At 42.9% G+C, this 19,899-nt stretch overlaps 1 protein-coding gene across 1 annotated transcript; it reads left to right on the top strand.

Annotated features, from left to right (window-relative positions):
- The first annotated feature begins 3,782 nt into the window (after positions 1 to 3,782).
- SLITRK3 (SLIT and NTRK like family member 3) lies at positions 3,783 to 18,163 on the top strand. The gene is made up of 2 exons (XM_081087278.1): positions 3,783 to 3,841; positions 8,425 to 18,163. The coding sequence occupies exon 2, from the start codon at positions 8,443 to 8,445 to the stop codon at positions 11,389 to 11,391; it is 2,949 nt and encodes a 982-aa protein (XP_080943404.1). The 5' UTR covers positions 3,783 to 3,841; positions 8,425 to 8,442; the 3' UTR covers positions 11,392 to 18,163.
- Positions 18,164 to 19,899: the final 1,736 nt, after the last annotated feature.

Here is a 19,899-nt window from a genome sequence, read left to right as displayed (position 1 = left end):
AGGAACCAAGAGGTTACTGTTAAATTCCCAGTCAGGCCACATGCCTCGGTTGTGGGCTCAATCCCCAGTAGGGGGTGCACAAGAGGCAACTGATTGATGATGTTTCTATCTCTATCCCTCTCCCTTCCTCTCTCTCTAAAAACTGACACACAAAAAAACATTAAAAAAAAGAATGTGTTTCTTTTTTATGAGAGTTCTTCTTTTTCACAATGTAAATTACATTTGCGTAAAATAAAATGATGGTCATGTAAATAAATACCTTTGCAGAATGCACTAAAAAGTCACAACATGGAATCACCCAAAGGTCCATCCCAATCACTTACCCCACAACATTTTTATCTGGCCTGAAAGATTTGTGTTGGAAGAACTCACTTTCAACACTAACAACCTGTCTTAGATACTTAATCTTCTATAGCTCCCCAGTCCTGTCAGGTCAAACAACATCTGCTCAGAGTAAATCTATTAACATATTCAGAGTTCTCTCATCAACAAATAACCTTGAGAATCCAATCAAATAAAAATAGTCCCCCAAAGTTGAGGAGATTCAGCTATTTTGGGAATGAGGTTGCGTGATTTCTTCCAGGGTTGCTCTAATATCCTCTAGCCATGAGGCTCAGGGGCATGTGTGTGATTTCACACTTGCCCACACAGAATATGGCGAACTCGGGAGTGATTCTCCTCCAATGAGGCAACTCCCTGAAAAGGCCAGAAACATCTCCATGACTCATCAGCCCACTGATGTAGTTCGGTTCCCCTAAATCAGACTCATTTGTTATTGGAATGGGCCTTTTTCGCAACCTTTCCTGGACACACCTCTTTAAAACGCAACTTGCAGACCCAAGACAAACCATCCTTTTCATATGCATGCCTTCATACCTGTAAAATTCACATGGAGGCATTTATTCACAAGAAAATACTGAAGAGAGGTTTGGAGTTCATGCCACTAGATTGTAAAAGCTGTATTTTAAAAAAATAGGTTTTGATATCACAGTGCTTTTCTAACTTTCTTGGTTCCTGCAGATACCTTGCTAATCTAAATAATCTTAAAAAACACTGAATATTTTGGAATAAAAAAAATGGAAACATTATAACATGTTATTTTTTTTTTTTTAAAAAAAGCAATCTAAATTCTATACTCAAACTTTAGGCACAACCACATAGCTGCCATACTGAATTTGGTACACACACACACACACACACACACACCCTCCAAATTCCACAGCCCCTTGGTTTTAAGCGACCAGTCCTATCCTTTCCTCTCTTTTAATAAAGATAATATGGCCACTAGACTTGTGGCATTTTATGTCTATAACATCGAGTAACAATATAGGATAACATGGCATATAGGAAACCTATAAAATAAGTGCTAAAATCATACCACCAGGCCTGTTTCTCAAAGGTTTTCACACGTAAACTAGCAGAGAGCACTGTTCCTTTGCAAGGGCTGAGTTAGAGCTCCTCTGAAAGCTTCTTAAAATAAGGTCGAGTTCATTTTATGTCGACAATTACGGTAACTACACAACTCCGCTTGTCGTGGACAATTGATTGCATTCACTTCAGGAAGGAACAGCAAGAGATACAGAGATGAGTCCCCAGACTACCTCCTGTTCAGTTTGGGGAGTCAGTGGGAGGCGGCCTTTTCTCCAGCACAGCCGCCGATGAAAGGGATCTATTAAAAAGAACTGCGTCGGTTTACACTGCAGGTTGAATGGAGCATTAAATGACTGCGTTAGTCTAACTGCAGTGGGGGGTCATGGTCGCCTCCAGTGGGTATGTGATGTTGTACTAATACTTCCACGCAGGTGCAATCATTGTTGGAGCGCCTTGATTTAATTTCCCAGCATCTCTCAAGCAAATGCCCCATCCACCTCCCCTCACACCACATTTTTCTCGTCCTCTCTCTTAGCAAGTGTAAACAGAGGAGGACACATGTGTACTTCCAAACTGTCACCCATGTGTCATGCGAGTGGGGGGCTCCTGCCAATCCCTGGGAGCCAGCTTCTAGGGGGCGGTCCGCGATGCTGCTCACCAGACCGCGCAGAGTCTCTTAATCTGATCCCCCCGCCGCCCCTCCTCGGGCCTGGGCTGTAATTTTCCAAACAGCTATCCCTCCTTTGCAAATAAAGTTGAAATCAATCCACAGATACAGAATGCTGACTTCCTGTCATTCAGTTTTACAGGGTTTCTCTTTGTAGAGCTGCCAGCTTGTGACCGATGAGAGAGAGAGAGAGAGAGAGAGAGAGAGAGAGAGAGAGAGAGAGAGAGAGAGAATCACTTGCTTCCTTGCTTCCTAAGCAGGGATTTGCCTGCGATCCGCGGCGAGAGGACTGCGGCGACTGATTTACACAGTTGGCGCGGAGGAGGGGCCGGGGGTGCCAGTGAGGGGAGGGGGGCGGGGGACAAGCTGGCGGAGGCTCCGGCGATGGGCTGATCTGGGGGCTCCCCAGCGCCTCTGCCTGCGTGCGCGATTTGGGGGCGGCCGATGGATCTGCATTCGGGTTCCAGCCTGGCGTTTCGCATATTGCTTCCTAACCCCCGACCCGGCGCTCCCAGTTTGGGTGCAGACGTCGGTAAGTAACGTGTCATCCGATTTCAGTGATTTCCGAGGCCATTAAAGTGGCACTTTTAAAGCAGGTCAGTCTTCACAGATGCTGCCGGCGCGAGCGTCTCCTTGGCCTGAAACGTTCCGCGGTCCCCTTCCCCGCCCTTCCCCCTCCATCCCCCCCACCCCACCCCGTTGGAGAAGTGAGGGTGTTCGAATGGTGAGCTGTCAGGGGGCCCGCTGTCCGCCCACAGTATCGCCGCACCTTGGTGCTTGGCCCGAGATCCCCCAGTTGCAAGTGGCATGTGTGTGTGCAGCCATACTGTGGTATTTGTATCCTCTTCCTCTCGCCTTCCTCCCCACCCCCCACCCCCTTCGCCGTCTGGCCAATGCTGGGATCTGGGATCTGGTCGCCCCCTTCCTGCATCCTGCCTGCCCCTCCCACCCTCTCCTCGCCTCTCCTCTCCACGCCACCCCACCCCACTCCCACGGACCCAGAGAATCCGGAGCAAAGACACCCGGCAGAGGCGAGGGCTAGTCCCGTCTCCCATGGAAGGAGGCCTCGGGCAGGGATCGCGCCGGGAGCGGCAACCTTTCAGGAAGCAGACGAGAGGGAGACCCAGACACCAAGCCAGGGCTCTCCGGGACCGCGCAGCTCACCGCCGAACCGAGGGCTCCGAGCTTTTTTATTGAAAAGGAACCCCCGGTTCTGGGACACTCGCTCCGCCCGCCCGATTGCCCGCCCGCCCGCCACCCCGCCTGCCACCCGGGGCGTGCAGAGTCCAGGTCGCCGGCTCCCCGCCACCGGCCTCGCCGCGCTAGGTGAGCGCCCCGCTCTCCCGTTGGTGTGCGGCGACCATTTCCCCGCAAGTCTGCAAGGTGGGAGCACTTCGGATGACCAGCCTGATTCGCGGGCCTTTCTGAAAGTTGGCGGCCGGAGGAGGAGAGGCGGCGAGGCTCGGGCGCGATGGATCCAACGCCGCCTTCCCGAGAGTTGGCGGCGCCCGCGGGGAAGTCCCTGGGAGCGCAGCGCGCCGCGGAGGTCGTGCGCGCTCTGCCCCGCTAGGTGCCGGCCGCCATCCTCCCCCACTTTGCCTAATTGAAAGCGGGCTGTCTTGGACGTAGGATGTGCACGGCAGAGCCCACGGAGAGTTTGGCCGCGGCGGCTCCGGTACGCTCACAGGTGCTAGGGGTCTGTGGGCTTTTCTGAGCCGGATCGTTTAGCGGTCAGGACGCCGGGCGGAGGAGAGGTGCGCGAGAACGGCGGGACCGCGGACCCCTCTGCCGGAGGAGGAAATCGTGAGTAACTCCATCAAATAGGGCAGGTGGAGGAGCGGAGCCTCAGCCCCTCCCCCAGCGGATCGCTCGCTCTGGTGGTAAGAGAGAGAAGGAAGGAAGAGGCTCGGGCTGCTTAATCGTTTTCCATTTCTAAACAGACCCATTGTGTCTTTCGCCTGGTTGATGAGAGAACTGATGGGCAGAAGGCTCCGCGCTCTTCAGAAAATGAATGATGCAGCATTTTAATGATGTTCCGGGGGAGATAGTTTTGCTTCCATATTGGAATAGTTAATTGTGCATGTGTGGCAACGAGTGGGCTCGGGGACCAGGCAAAGGGGAGGGAGAGGGAGGAAACGGGTCCACTGGGGAGAAAGGGCTTCTTGTCCTCCCCGTGGACAAATGATGCCGGGCGCTCCCAGCAGGAAGCGGACAAACCCAGAGATCCCCCCCCCTCCCCTTCATCCCAACTTTTGGAGCTCTTCCTACCGCCCAGACACGCTATACTGAGATCAAGGAAAGGACATGGGTGACACGTCCTTTAGAACGGGGCCCTAATCAAGAATCTGGGGGGCTGTATGTAGTTCAGGATAGAATGATGGCCGAGAGGGCCCTTTACCATCCCGGGGATGCTAATGGAAGTCTCCAGGTTACCCATGGATTCCATAGCATCATGGGTTGCCTTAAAATCCGTGAGACAGTTACCGCCTCTGCACATTGGGTACAAAAGGTGGTGTGTGTGTGTGTGTGTTTGTGTGTGTGTGTGTGTGCGCGCGCGCGTGCGTGGGAGGGGGAGGTTGGCAGCTGGTGATGGAGATGGGATCGCTCTGGTTCTGAGCTCAGGCTGTCGCGGTTGGCCTGAGAGCTCTCTGAGAAATAGGGTGGGTCTGGAAGATTAAGGACGTGGTGGAGTACAGAACCCTACCCACCTGCTTACTTGGTTTCTGATGGCTGCTTCCAATCTCAGCTTCTGTGGAGCAAAGGGCACTTGCATTTTTGAATGCAAAATATCAGGCACATGTACTATGACTGACATTAAAGGGACATGTTGACTTGGGGGATTTACTGATATATATATATATATATATATATATATATATATATATATATAAAATTAGGATGTAAGACATTGACACATACACTGTGTTTTTCTTTAACATTTGGTTTTGTAAAAAGAACTTTAAGGGAAAGGCACCCCTATTGCCTAACTTTGAGCCCTTGGGCAATTGAGGTTCAATCGTTCAGTTGAGGATTTTAGCCACCAGAGTCCCCCCTTCCCCATGAGTTGGTGACAGGATTGGTGTGTGGTGGTGGTGGTGGTGGGGGGGGGGGGGGGGGTAGGAGGTGTGCATCCATGATGGGTGCACAGTTTCCACTAGCTAAGTGTACTTGCTTGGTGCACACTTGCCCCCACCCAGTTTCTCCACTAAGAGGCATTTTGTTCCCCAGCAGAGAGGACTGTAGAACTGTCAGTTGAGCTTTAAAAGATTCCTCACACAGGGTTCCTGTGAACTGTAATCTGGTAGCCCCTCAATACTGCGACGTCTTCCCTCCATCTCCCCCACCTCATGACTCTCTACCATCCACTTTCCCAAAGTAGTTGGACCAAATATGTATACTGCTCCCCTCCACCCCCCATCCCCGCGAGGTCTTTCCCAGTGGAAGCAAGTGAAATGTGTCATTGTTACCGAAGTGTTCTTCGCCTCCTTCCAGAACATGGGTTTTTCTCTGCTTGTAAAAAGGTAGAAGGAAGCACATGGCTGTTGAATCCAGGGGCCATCAGAGGTTTTGAGCTGCAGCACAATAGAAGGATTCCTGGTGCAAAGAGATCGAAGCAAAATGCAGGACAAACTCTGTCCAAGTCGCTCGCATGCCTGAGCTCTTATATTCGGGACACCCAAATAGAATTAGCTCGATTCAGCTCTTCTGTTTCGGAGACCTGGATTTTCCTTTATCCCTGTCTTTGCAGAGAAGTGTCTGTGCTGTGAAAAGGATAATTCTGAAAGATAGTCATAGTTTTGAACCTGTCTCCACCGGAGAAAGGAGCTTTGGGAACGGGAGGAGTAAACCACTCAGGCGATAGTTTCCTTGAGAGTTAAGAAAAGAAAAGGGGGAAGAAATGCCGACAGCTCTCCCCCCTAGCATCGCCACCTTTCCCACCAAAGGAATGTTTCCTGGTCGGTTGGTCCTTCTTCCTTCTGTTTCTTATTTTGACAATTTATCTTGATCCCTCCACTTCTTTTCTCTCTGCTTAAACACACACACACACACACACACACACACACACACACACACACACACACTTTAGTCTGGGCTTCCTAGTGCTCACGCCTGACCCCATGCTAAGCGCATCCCTGTCTTGGAGCTCATTTTCATGATGTGGAAAGCCTGTTCCAGGGTTACAGCACATATTGAAGGGGGGGGGGGGAGCCAAGAGAGAGAAGTGTGAGGTTCAGCACTGTCACTGAGCCTGCCTTCCCCCTTGCCTTCCTCCCAGTGCCCGATTCAGTGATGAGCTGCTGGTACCCAGAGAAAGCAGCCTCTGCAGCGGCGGCAGCAGCAACAGCGAAGCTGGAAGCCTGCAGCAGCCCCTTCTCCTCCCTCCTCCACTGAGTGTGCCAAGTGGCAGTTCTGCATCCAAAAGGAGCCCATTGAAAGGCCCATTGCATTCCCAGCACGTCTCCAGCTGGCTGCCTTTGCCTTTTTTTTATCTTAGTCTATCCCCCACCCCATCTATACCCCTTTGCTTCAGCTTCAGCACAAGGAAAGGAGGGAGAGGGAGAGAGAGAATCCTTAAACTCAAGCCTTTCTTCCCCTACCCCCAATATATATATATATATATATATATATATATATATATATATATATATATTGCAAAATAGGTAATTCAAAGACATATGGAGTCTTGTTTACCTAAATCTCAGGGACCTCAAAAATAAAATAAAACATTTAAAGTAAAAAAAAAACAACAATGGTGAAGAAAGAACTTAAGTAGATTTTAATATTTTATAAGGGAGACTAACTGATACTGCAATGTAGTCTCATCTGCCTTCTCTCTCCACCCCCCTCTTTTTCACTTAATTGTTTCTAAAAATTGAGTATTGAACGCCTGAGGCAGATTCCTCTTTGCTTTCTCACTGGTTCTCCTCTCCTTACAGCTGTGTACATTCTGTGCAAGTTGACCGCGAAGATTTATTCTTTTCACTCCCCCTATAAATTAAAACATTATGCTTTAAGTTAGAGGGTTGGCTGAATATTTCCTTAATGCATGTATCCAAGTGTGGAGAGAAAATTATATGCGAAAAACTCCAGTTTATTTTTATTGATTAAAAACAACCCCTCAATTTCGATGGACAGTTCAGTGACTCCTAAAGGGCAATGCAATAAAGCTGCATTATTATAATTTATGTATGTATGCATTTTCATATACTGATGACATTAGGCAAGGGGGAAAAGCCATGGGGGATGCTCTGTATTTATTATTAGCACTGTATTTGCTTCTTCGGATTGAAAAAGAATGATATGTTTCCTTGAAATGTATCTCATGTGATAGATCATTTATCAGCAGGTATGTGTCAAGGTTCCCCTCTTTCTTGCCTTTAACTACTCTAAACAGCCACCTGCCATTCCAGTTTCAGCTTTTGACAGGGTTCTTGAGTTGATCATGAAGGAACAGATGAGCTGTTAAGACAGACACTCCCAGGTCCAGCACCCTTTCACTGTCATTCTCTTTAGCTCTGACAAGTGCATGGACTTGTTCTTTAGAAAGGATAATCACGGCTAAAACGTTTAGCCAAATGATGCACGTATATAGAAAATATTTAATTAGAGGACACATCAATAATCTGTGTTTGGGCAAAGGGAGTGGAGGTACAGTGTGTTACTGAGCAGACACGATGAGCAGGATGTGATCATTTCTTAGGAGAAATCTGACGTTTTCCTGAGATATCAATCATTTTATACTTCCCAACATCGGATAGTTGGGCAATGAGCTCATACTTTATCATACTCTTCAATCTAATAACTTTTATTTTCATCATGTATTTTCATGAGAAGAAACCTATAATTTAAAGAACATTTTTTTTTTCCCTTCAGACTTCCAATCAGATGGGGCAATGAGCTCATACATTCTCATGCTCTTTAATAACATGTCTTTTCATGAGTAGAAAACTATAATTTAAAGAACTTTTTCCCCCATACGAGTTCCAATCAGATCTATAACGGGCACCTCTGAGGCCAGTGTGAGTTTTAACAGGCAAGCAGGTGTAATGGCCAAAATATTGCCATTATTACTGAATCTGCCTATATTTAAATGCATCATCACTCACCAGTCCCCTTACTTGCTATCAGTGACAATGAAGGCTTCTTTTGTATAACATACCCCTTACCAAGTATGGCTGGGCAACGTCATCACATGATACAATATTTCTGTTTCCTAAGTTTAAAATATAGGGCAAAGTAGGCATGTTGCTAGGTCCTTTTGAGTGTCAGTTCCACAACTGCGGAGGCTTTTACCTCGCTCTTACTAAAAAGCCCCGATGTAGGAGTCAATTAGAACAGTGCGTATGACTAACAGCTAAAAATCTGCATCTTTATTTCTGTTGCAGTTTTGTAATCCACCACGAATGATGAAACCTTCCATAGCGGAGCTGCTCCACAGAGGGAAGATGCTGTGGATTATTCTTCTAAGCACAATCGCTCTGGGCTGGACTACCCCGATTCCCCTGATAGAGGACTCAGAGGAGATAGATGAGCCCTGTTTTGATCCATGCTACTGTGAAGTCAAAGAAAGCCTCTTTCACATACATTGTGACAGTAAAGGATTTACAAATATTAGCCAGATTACCGAGTTCTGGTCCAGACCTTTTAAACTATATCTGCAGAGGAATTCCATGAGGAAATTGTACACCAACAGTTTTCTTCATTTGAATAATGCTGTGTCCATTAACCTTGGGAACAATGCCTTGCAGGACATTCAAACAGGAGCTTTCAATGGTCTTAAGATTTTAAAGAGGCTGTATCTACACGAGAACAAACTAGACGTCTTCAGAAATGACACTTTTCTTGGCTTGGAGAGTCTCGAATATCTGCAAGCAGATTACAACGTAATTAAACGCATCGAGAGTGGTGCATTTCGGAACCTCAGCAAACTGAGAGTTCTGATTTTAAATGATAATCTCATCCCCATGCTTCCCACCAATTTATTTAAGGCTGTCTCCTTAACGCATCTGGACCTCCGTGGGAACAGGCTGAAGGTCCTTTTTTATCGAGGGATGCTCGACCACATCGGCAGGAGCCTGATGGAGCTCCAGCTGGAGGAAAATCCCTGGAACTGTACGTGTGAGATCGTGCAGCTGAAGAGCTGGCTGGAGCGCATCCCTTACACTGCCCTGGTGGGAGACATCACCTGTGAGACCCCCTTCCACTTCCACGGGAAGGACCTGCGAGAAATCCGGAAGACAGAACTCTGTCCCTTGTTGTCCGACTCTGAGGTGGAGGCCAGTCTGGGGATTCCCCACTTGTCATCAAACAAGGAGCATGCATGGCCAACGAAGCCTTCCTCCATGCTGTCGTCTGTCCATTTTACCGCTTCTTCTGTTGAATACAAGTCCTCAAATAAGCAGCCCAAGCCCACCAAACAGCCCCGGACACCAAGGCCGCCCTCCACATCCCAAGCTTTCTATCCTGGTCCAAACCAACCTCCCATTGCTCCTTACCAGACCAGACCACCCATTCCTATTATCTGCCCTACTGGGTGTACCTGTAATTTGCACATCAATGACCTTGGCTTGACTGTCAACTGCAAAGAGCGAGGATTTAATAACATTTCTGAACTTCTTCCAAGGCCGCTGAATGCCAAGAAACTCTACCTGAGTAGCAATCTGATTCAGAAAATATACCGTTCCGATTTTTGGAATTTCTCTTCATTGGATCTCTTGCATCTGGGGAACAATCGTATTTCTTACGTCCAGGATGGGGCCTTCATCAACCTGCCCAACCTAAAGAGCCTCTTTCTCAATGGCAACGATATCGAGAAACTGACACCGGGCATGTTCCGAGGACTACAGAGTTTGCACTACTTATACTTCGAGTTCAACGTCATCCGGGAGATCCAGCCTGCAGCCTTCAGCCTCATGCCCAACTTGAAGCTGCTATTCCTCAACAATAACTTGTTGAGGACTCTGCCCACGGATGCCTTTGCAGGCACATCCCTGGCGAGGCTCAACTTGAGGAAAAACTACTTCCTCTACCTTCCCGTGGCTGGTGTTCTCGAACACTTGAATGCCATCGTCCAGATAGACCTCAATGAGAACCCTTGGGACTGCACCTGTGACCTGGTCCCCTTCAAGCAGTGGATCGAAACCATCAGCTCCGTCAGTGTGGTGGGGGATGTGCTGTGCAGGAGCCCTGAGAACCTCACCCACAGGGATGTGCGCACCATTGAGCTGGAAGTGCTCTGTCCCGAGATGATGCACACGGCACCAGCCGGAGCCTCCCCGGCCCAGCCTGGGGAGCCCCACCTTCCGGGGGGGCCGACGAGTGCATCGCCCTATGAGTTCTCTCCCCCAGGGGGCCCGGTGCCGCTTTCTGTGTTGATCCTCAGCCTGCTGGTCCTGTTTTTCTCCGCCGTCTTCGTGGCTGCGGGCCTCTTTGCCTACGTGCTCCGCCGGCGGAGGAAGAAGCTGCCCTTTCGAAGCAAGAGGCAGGAGGGCGTGGACCTCACGGGGATCCAGATGCAATGCCACCGGCTTTTCGAGGACGGCGGGGGCGGGGGAGGTGGGAGCGGGGGCGGGGGCCGACCCCCTCTCTCCTCCCCAGAGAAGGCCCCCCCGGTGGGCCACGTGTACGAGTACATCCCCCACCCGGTGACCCAGATGTGCAACAACCCCATCTACAAGCCTCGCGAGGAGGAGGAAGCGGCGGCCGTGGCATCAGGGCAGGAGGCAGGGAGCGCAGAACGCGGGGGTCCCGGGACACAGCAGCCGCCGGCCATGGGCGAGGTGCTCCTGGGGAGCGAGCAGTTTGCCGAGCCCCCCAAGGAGAACCCCAGCAACTACCGGACCTTGCTGGAGAAGGAGAAGGAGTGGGCCCTGGCCGTGTCCAGCTCCCAGCTCAACACCATAGTGACGGGGAACCATCACCACCCGCACCCCCACCACCCAGCCGCCGGGGGCGTGTCGGGGGTCGTTGCAGGACCTGGGGCAGACTTGGCTGGGTTCCGCCACCACGAGAAGAATGGCGGGGTGGTGCTGTTCCCCCCCGGGGGGGGCTGCGGGGGAGGCAGTCTGCTCCTAGACCGGGAGAGGCCGCAGCCAGCCCCCTGCACCGTGGGCTTCGTGGACTGCCTCTACGGCACGGTGCCCAAGTTAAAGGAACTGCACGTCCACGCCCCTGGCATGCAATACCCAGACTTACAGCAGGATGCCAGGCTGAAAGAAACCCTTCTCTTCTCGGCTGGAAAGGGCTTCACAGACCACCAAACCCCCAAAAATGATTACCTCGAGTTAAGGGCCAAACTTCAAACCAAGCCGGATTACCTCGAAGTCCTGGAGAAGACAGCATATAGGTTCTAACAGAAAAATACAAATAAATTACTACTTGGTTTTTGTTTGTTTTTTTTTTTCCCAAAAGAAAAGGAAAAGGAAAGAAATATATATCCCCTGTTCCCTTTCCACGGTCCCCAATCAATCCATTCTCACAGACGTTCCTGCCCCGAACGGAACCCACACCGCATGGAAACTAGAAAATACAAGCTGTATGCGCTCCCCTCCCCGATGCCATGGGGAGGGAGGGCCATCCGGAGATCATTAATCAATGAAGTGCCTTCGCAGACTTTTGCCAGCAAATGTTATCATTATTTTTTTTATACTGAAACTTGAGACTTTGACTGTGCCATGTATAAGGTATATTGGGGATCGTTGTATTGATCCTAATGAAGTGAAATTCAATGTATCTTTTGATTTTCAGTAGCCCCCCCCCCCCCAATTGAGTTCTGTTCAACAGGGAGCGGAGAAAACAAATTGACATCCATGGCTCTCTTTCCCCTTCCCATCATGGCACAGATCCTGTACATGTATTACCAATGCAGTTTGCTGCATGCCTGGAAACTGCAAGCCGGGGAGGGAGGGGGCGGGTCTTGCTCGAATGTTCTCACCCACTCTTCTTTCTCTCCCACACATACCCACAGGCCAATCACCAAGCCCTGCCCACGGGTCCCTAAACCTGCCACCTGCACCCTCTTGCTTCTGGTGCAGGTACACAGGCACACACACACACACACACACACACACACATACACACGCATACACACACACACACACACCGATACCACTCCCATTCAAGTCAATGTAATTATTTCGGGTTTGATCCATTTGCCTCCTCTCCATAGCTCTACCTTCCCCTCAGCCCTAGTGTATAGCTCACACCATCTTTCCTACCACCCAGGAAAAGGCCTGTTCTAGGCTGGGTCCCAGGGCAGTGGAGGCCCGGTGGTTTCCGAGCCCGAGGCGCACACCTAGGGATGAGCATCCTCTTTGTGACACTTCATCCTGATGCCAAGATATTTTGGAGAACATCTGCACTTTCTTATATAAATATATATAATATTAAAAAAACAAAAAAGCAACTGGTATATATCACTAACAGCTTTGTAGGAAGCACTTTTAATGTTTTCTCTCACACACAGATTCAAAAGAAATGTGCATATATTTATTCTGTAATTTCAGTTATAAATTGTAAAGGTAATGTTTAATCATTGTATAGTGATTATGCGTCCGGTATAGCTTTCCTAATAAAAAGTTTTTGAAAAACATAATACATTATATATAGAGGATACAAAGCTTGAACCTTAAATTCCAGCTATGCCATGCCTTTCATGATCACATTAAAAAAAATCTTTCTTTCCCTTGTTATACAGAAAGCTAGTTTATTAACAAGTTTGATGCACTGTGATGTTGATAAATCTTATACCCCGCTCCCACTCCATCCCATACCAGGATACCATTGGGACTTTAAAAAATCTGATTTATACCATTTGCTTCTTGTCTCTTGGATTATATATTTCAAACTTAGTACCCCAACGATGCACCACTTTTTCTAGGCAGGATGTAATTGGGAAAAATAAGGTAACCATGTTGCTAAGACGTATAGAATTAAATAAGAGGAGGATCCAGGCATCTTAAGAGAGTAAATCAAGGATCCAGGCATCTTAAGAGAATAAAGGACAAAAAGGAAAAGAAAAATTGCTATTATAAAAAAACGTGCACTAAAGTTACACACACACGCACACATCCCAATAAAAAAGTCTAAGGCCTTGGAGCCAATTTGTCAGAATCCTGTTATTTGTGAAAGTTTAGCTACTGGTTTTGCCAACCACATACTGCAACTGGCCCCAGTCATGCTTGAACTAAGACAAAGGACGTTGGATGAGTTTTTCATCCTTTATGACACAAAAATGATGTTTCTAAATTAATCTGACAATAATCCAAGTTACGATCCATTTACATGTGAGCGAAACCAAAGAAAATCGGATTTTTAAGGTGCCAGTATGTTATTTAAGAAAGAATACCATACCGAGCTCGGGAGGCACTTATCTCATTGTGCCATTAGAGGGCAGCAGAGCTCCAGAGAGTCATAGACCCCGAGCTGCAGAATTGTGCGTTGACCCCCGCGTTCTCTGCTAGTGTTTCCTCAAGCTGCCCTTAGTAGAAATTATCGTTATGTGTTGAATGTAATTCACAAGTCACTGATGCCTTACATCCCATTTTTTCCCATACGAAAGAAGACTAGCAGCTTCTAAAGCTGTGTAACTGATACAAAACTAAGGCATTGTACTTTAAAAAGAAATCCCCATAAATGTCTATGATATATTTATATATCTTTCGATTAGTTATACATGGATATCAACATAGGTATGCATAAAATAAAATAAAAACACACAAGTATATCAATATAAAAAAAAGGCAATTTTTCAGGGCTACTTTGCATTTGGCACATTGTACCTTCACCTTTTGTCCTTCATTATTTGAGGTATATTTTGGAATTACTTCAGATGAAGAGAAGCCCACCGGCAGGATTCACTGTTTCTCTACATTCGATATTGAAATGCAGCGCTGCTTGTGCAAGAGAATCAGACCCACTGTTAAATAGGTGTTATTGTTCTTTTAAAATTCTTTTCCTTTCCTTTTCACTTTCCCATAAGTCAGCTTTTTCATAGCTATTTCGCTATCCTCATTCCTCATTCTTTTTAAACACTTCTTCTTTCTTCACTTAAAGTCTTTTCCCAAGGCACAGAAAGTCAGTACTAAACTTTAAGTGTTTTCAAACCTGATCTATGGAGCCCCTCCAAACTAGTGATTTATCATGTCCCCATTCCTCTTAATTAAATATTTTAGTGGATAGTAGAAAGCATGTGCATAATAAAAAACAAGTGCAAAGCTAGGTACTTCTGACAATATTCATCATTTTCTTAATAACTGCACACATTCATAACATGGCAAATTATACAAATCAGGTTAAAGTGCAATCCCTAATGATCCTGGTGCTTTTGACATTTGAGAAATGAGTATCCATAAACCATATTAAATTACAATATACCTTGATAATTATAGTGTTTATATTTTATTTATTAAATACAGAAAGTAAGACTGACTTAAATATAGGTAATAATTTTACCCTTGAGTGAGAAATAAATTTATTTAGTGAAAATAAATTTATATGAGAATGAAATTTTGTATTAAAGAAGATATTTTTTTTTTGCATCCATGGAGTTTTCTACCCCTTGGCTAGGTCACTTATTTTTGTTGTGTATTAGAATTACTTAACTTTAGTTCATAATACCAGATATATTTTCTTAAAGTACCATGGGTATTATTATAGGTACTACTATTAGAACTTATTTCATTTTTTTTTTTTTGCTGTAGTAAAGTGCTTATTTTTGAGAAAAATGCACATTGCTATTCACTTCATAGTGATGGTCAATTCGAATGAAGCAGACCTAGATCAAGTGGATATTTGCTAGTATTTCATTGCTATTTTATTATAAATTTTAGTAATAATATTTAAAATAAAATGTATTGTAATGTCCCTTTTACTATGAGATGGTGAGTGAAATATGATTGAAAGTGAAATATTGGTCTGATTCAGTAATAGTTTTGACATATACAGTTTTATTTATGTGGATGCTTTTATGTTTTTTATTTTAAAAGCAATATTATTTCAACTAATTGCAAAATACTAAAAATATGATGATGATGATGACAACCATATTTTAAATAAAAGTTTAGAGAGAAATCACAAGAAAAAGTTTAATGACTGAATTTTAAAAGTTTTTTTAACCTAGAAATATTAGTTGTAAACCATTGATATTTGAAAATAATATTTGTGCTTAGCATTATGAACATTGATAATGCCATTGCAGAAGATAAGGACTTTAACTACTGAAACACATTATTTTGATTAGTGCAAATTAATTGTTCATACAGTCCTATCCTTTGGAAGTTATGTTGTGTAGGCCAACAAATGCTGCATTTTTGCAAAATGGCCATGACAAAGAACACACTAATGAGATGCTTCACAGTATGTGACACCTGACTGTAAGGAGTCAAAACAGTATGAGAGGAAATGGTAATAAAAGAATACTCCATTTTAGGTTATTTGAGCTATAATTTATATTTAGCTCAAAATCCTTAACTATGAAACTTCAGGTGAACAGAGCATAAATAGCTATCACTAATTTCACCATATAAGTATCCTGTTTAATATACTATAGGCCTTTTAAAAGTAATAGGAGCAATAACAATCATGTATGTGTGTGTGTATACATATATATTGTACTATTATATATGTATATACGCTGTATATGCATGTATATAGTTTATATATGCTGGATTATACTTACGTGTAAATTAGACATTTTCTCACATGTATAACAATTTCAGTTTTATGCATTTATTTTCCTTGCTTCTGTCTAGTTACTGTCCAATTGAAGCTGGATGAAATTATGAGTCTTCACTTTAGGAATAGACACATGTAAAAAGTAACACTGTAATTAATATTTCTGAATTTAAAATTTATTTTATCTTCCAATTTGCTTCATTTTGTTATTTAAATCATAGAGGAGAAATTTCAGTCAAATTGTGATTTATTTTAAGTCTTTATAGTAAAGAAGTCAATCTCTTATAAATATGCAACATAAGTCAAATGGAAAACAAGTGCTCCTTTTTCATTTTTCTATTTCTAGAATAAATTTTATAGGTGAAACAATTTCGGTAGATTTATTTGATAAGACCTTTGTAATTCATCTAGGTATGTAGAAAAAGTGAAATCTTGAAGGTCAGTCTAAGAGAAGTAAAGAAACTGTTTAATACATTCATCATCCTATTTTACTTCTTTTAAGATCACCCTTCATTTAAAATGTATAATAGTATAAGTAATTATAAAAATACAGATGGTTATTTTTAGTATGCTTTTACAAAATCTAAATTTAAGGGGTTAATGTTTTCCGCTCAAGAAAAAGGTGCACACCATGTGTTGCTAGTTGTGAAGAGGTAAATTTTTGGGTAGCTTCTTTTTAAAAATTTTTATTCTTATGCTTTATTTTTTCTTTTTAAAAATTTTTTATTGTTGAAAGTATTACATATGTTCCCCCCTTTCCCTCATTGACCCCTTCTAGTCCACCCCCCCTAACCCAGGCCTTCACCACCCTATTGTCTGTGTCCATGGGTTATGAAAATGTGCAGACAAGTTTTTTGGTTGATACCTTCCCACTCACCTACTCCCACCTTTCCTCTGAGATTTGACAGTTGGGTAGCTTATTTAATTTGGATAATATTTGCTCATGAAAATAACATACACATTTTTGAGAATATGGTTGTTTCCTCTATATTGTATTGATACAGATAACTTTTCACATGTTCTTAAAATTCTAATAGAAAATAATACTTGTGGTAAACCTTCAATGATATATAGCCAAAGAGGCATAATCATAAATCTGTGGTTGATCCTACTCTTACATTTTTTAAACATTAAAACACAAATGAACATTAGTAAAAAGGAGGCTTTGCTCCTTCCCACCCAGTAACAAAAAAGGCCCAAGATATCCAATTAAGTGTGTGCGTGTTTTTTGATGTTTTTGTTTTGTTTTGTTTTTTAGTATATTTAATCCTTCTACTTGTTTATGAGTAGTACAATGAATTGATAGAGGCTGCACTACACAAAATTGTATCAAAATCAAACAGTTTCATCATAAAAGATGTGCTAATGACTAGTAAAAAAATGGAATACTTTAATTAAACTGCAATAATTAGCAGGTTGTTCTGATGGTGAATGGTACCACATTAGAATACCGTAATATATGTGAATACAGGGCTTTTGTGCTTTTGACACATTTTACTATAAACTTTTCAGTTTAGAGTTTGCTTGAATAATAGAAGAATATATAATTATTTTGGGAAGCATTTAAAACAAGAGTATAATTTTCCTAACCTGGGAGTGGCAAAGTTAGCTTTGAAAAAAGATGCTGAAACAAAGGTATCATCTGATGGTGTGGGGAAGTTCTCTTCTCCCTCCTGGCCCTTTTCCTTTCACTGTTCCTGACAACCCTGCTTCTACTTCTGTTTCTGACTCAGTACCAGATATTCTTGTGACTGAGGACACATTCATTGAGCTCAAAGTAAGTGCCGAGGCAAGATCAGGGATTGATGAGAGTCCTTGTAGCCAGTGATAAAATGTCCAATTCACTTATCTTTGTCCCTAGACTGAGAAAATAATTCAACATATCTCCCTTCATTGTAAAGTAATTTATAAGAATGGTGGAAAAAAGTCAGAACCTACAAAAATAAAACTAGAACTATTTCTGGAAATCAAAATCAGCAAATGCTTTAAAAATGTGGAACTTTTTCTTAAAATCTCAAAGCTTTGCTTTTTCTGCTCTGAAATGACCTCTGTCTTTGCTGTGGCATCCAAAATATTAGTATAATTGAAATTAAAATACAAATAAAACGTAATTGTATTAAGACCACCTCCTCTTACTGGAATCCACACATTCTCAGTAATTTTTCCTTATTTACAGTGTAAATGTTCTGACTATTCAGCCATTACATTGTTGCTTGGCATTCTAATTTGCCACCCCCCCCCCAATAATTCAGGTAAAACAATTTATTAAAAATATCTTTTGGGGTTTTTTGTTTGTTTGTTTTTGGCCTGTGGTAACTAACTTCATAACAAAAAGGTCTATTAATATGTAAACTATTAATCATATGCTGTAATTAGATAAAAAAGGAACTCTAAATCTATCTAAATTGGATATTTTATATGTATTAAATTGAGTTGTTGTTTTTTCCCCTACTTGTGCTCTTCTTCACCAGATTTGAATTCAAAAGTGAAATCTGTTCTTCTATTTCTAATTAGCAGTGTGATACATGCTTTACTTTTCTAGCTGCCAGTATAAGGGAGGTGGATTAGAAAATGTTGACAGGCATAAAAAATCTGTCCGTGGAATGACTAGACCCATGAATCTCTCAGATTTCATTCAGGAAACCTTCTTCAGCAAGGACAATGGAAAGAGAAGGGGAAAAATGAAAATGCTCTCCCTTTCTGAAGACCATTTGATGAAGGTTTAATGCAGAAAGTTTGAACTACACTCTCATCTTAACTGTTAGGTGTTCTATCTTTGGAAGAGTTTAAATTCCATTATGGTTGACTATATCTTTCAATATGATTTTAATCCATTTCAATTACCATCTATTTACATAGCCATTGGACATGAAATCAAATCTTAATAGTAACTAAACCAACTATCTTTAAAGTAAGTTCTAATGTAAAAGAAATCACAAGGATAAACTGAGGTAACAATTCATATTAAAACAAAAAACATTTATTTTAATTCATGGTATAGATGTGTAAAACGAATTATGAAGTCTTCTTTTTCATTTTTTTAATTAGTATTTTTTCCTGTACAAATAAAAACTCTTCCTTATCACTTACTTAATTTTTTGGCCATGTTATCCTGAGCTGCATACCAGAATTCATTTAATGAACATAAACCAATTAATACTTATTTAAGAAGACTTAATTATTTATCAAAAATTGATAGTAATCTATCATGTGGTATATCCCAGAGATACAACTATTCCAGAGCCAAACATATGTAGTTTAAAACATTTTTATTACTTGCAATAGTATTTTCTTCTATTTATATTTATGATTTGGATTTTAACAGTGTAAATGACATTGAAATAGCTCCTTAATTTGGATCATATACTTTTTCTCTTTAAAAATGTGGATGACTGATAGCTAAACATTGCTCAAATGAATTCTGGATACCTATTTTATTTACTAACATCTTTACCAAATAAGTAACAGCTTTCATAATGCATGATTGCACATATGTAATTTTAAAAAAAGGTTTTAATTTAAGGGTCAAAATGGGGTAAGACATAATATGGAATCCTGAACAACATATAAAGTCCAGCTGCTAGTGTTTTATTTGTTAAAGAAACCAGGCTTTACTTTGACAATAAGTCACCTCATCTCATGTTACTTCAAACATGGATACCCAGTTCTGAGATATCACATTCACTGCTTCCACCTCATTTCAAAAAAAATAAGGTAACATTTCTATAAACCATTTGTCTTAAATGGAGGGTAGAGACAGTGATGTTGGGGAAACTTTTCTGCAAACTACTCTCTACCTATCCTAAGTGCAACACACATAGCTTCACCCATTTCCACTGAAAGGAGGCATCACAGAATAATGGAAAGTCATTCTGCAAACAGAAAATAAAGAGAGAGAGAAAAATACAATAAGTAGTCAGTTGGCAAAAGCTACTGAGAAAATTCTGATATGCCCACTCAACAACTCCCATTGTGGGAACTACTGTTCTCAGCAAGTACCTGTAGTAGAAACCAAGCAAATACTTTGTTTTTCAGTATATGCAGCTTGTTGATTTGTATGTTTGTACGAATCACTGATATTCTTTTATTTTCTGAAAATATACATCTCCTATGGGCATCAACATTTAGTTTCAAATTTTCCTCATCCAGTAGGCCTTTACTGATACATAATCAATAAATTTTGAGTA

The sequence above is a fragment of the Myotis nattereri genome (genome assembly GCF_964212035.1).
Source record: "Myotis nattereri genome assembly, chromosome: 3".
Lineage (NCBI taxonomy): Eukaryota > Metazoa > Chordata > Mammalia > Chiroptera > Vespertilionidae > Myotis > Myotis nattereri.
The sequence above is the reverse complement of the archived record's forward strand: the minus strand, read 5'-3'. Positions and strand labels throughout refer to the sequence as shown.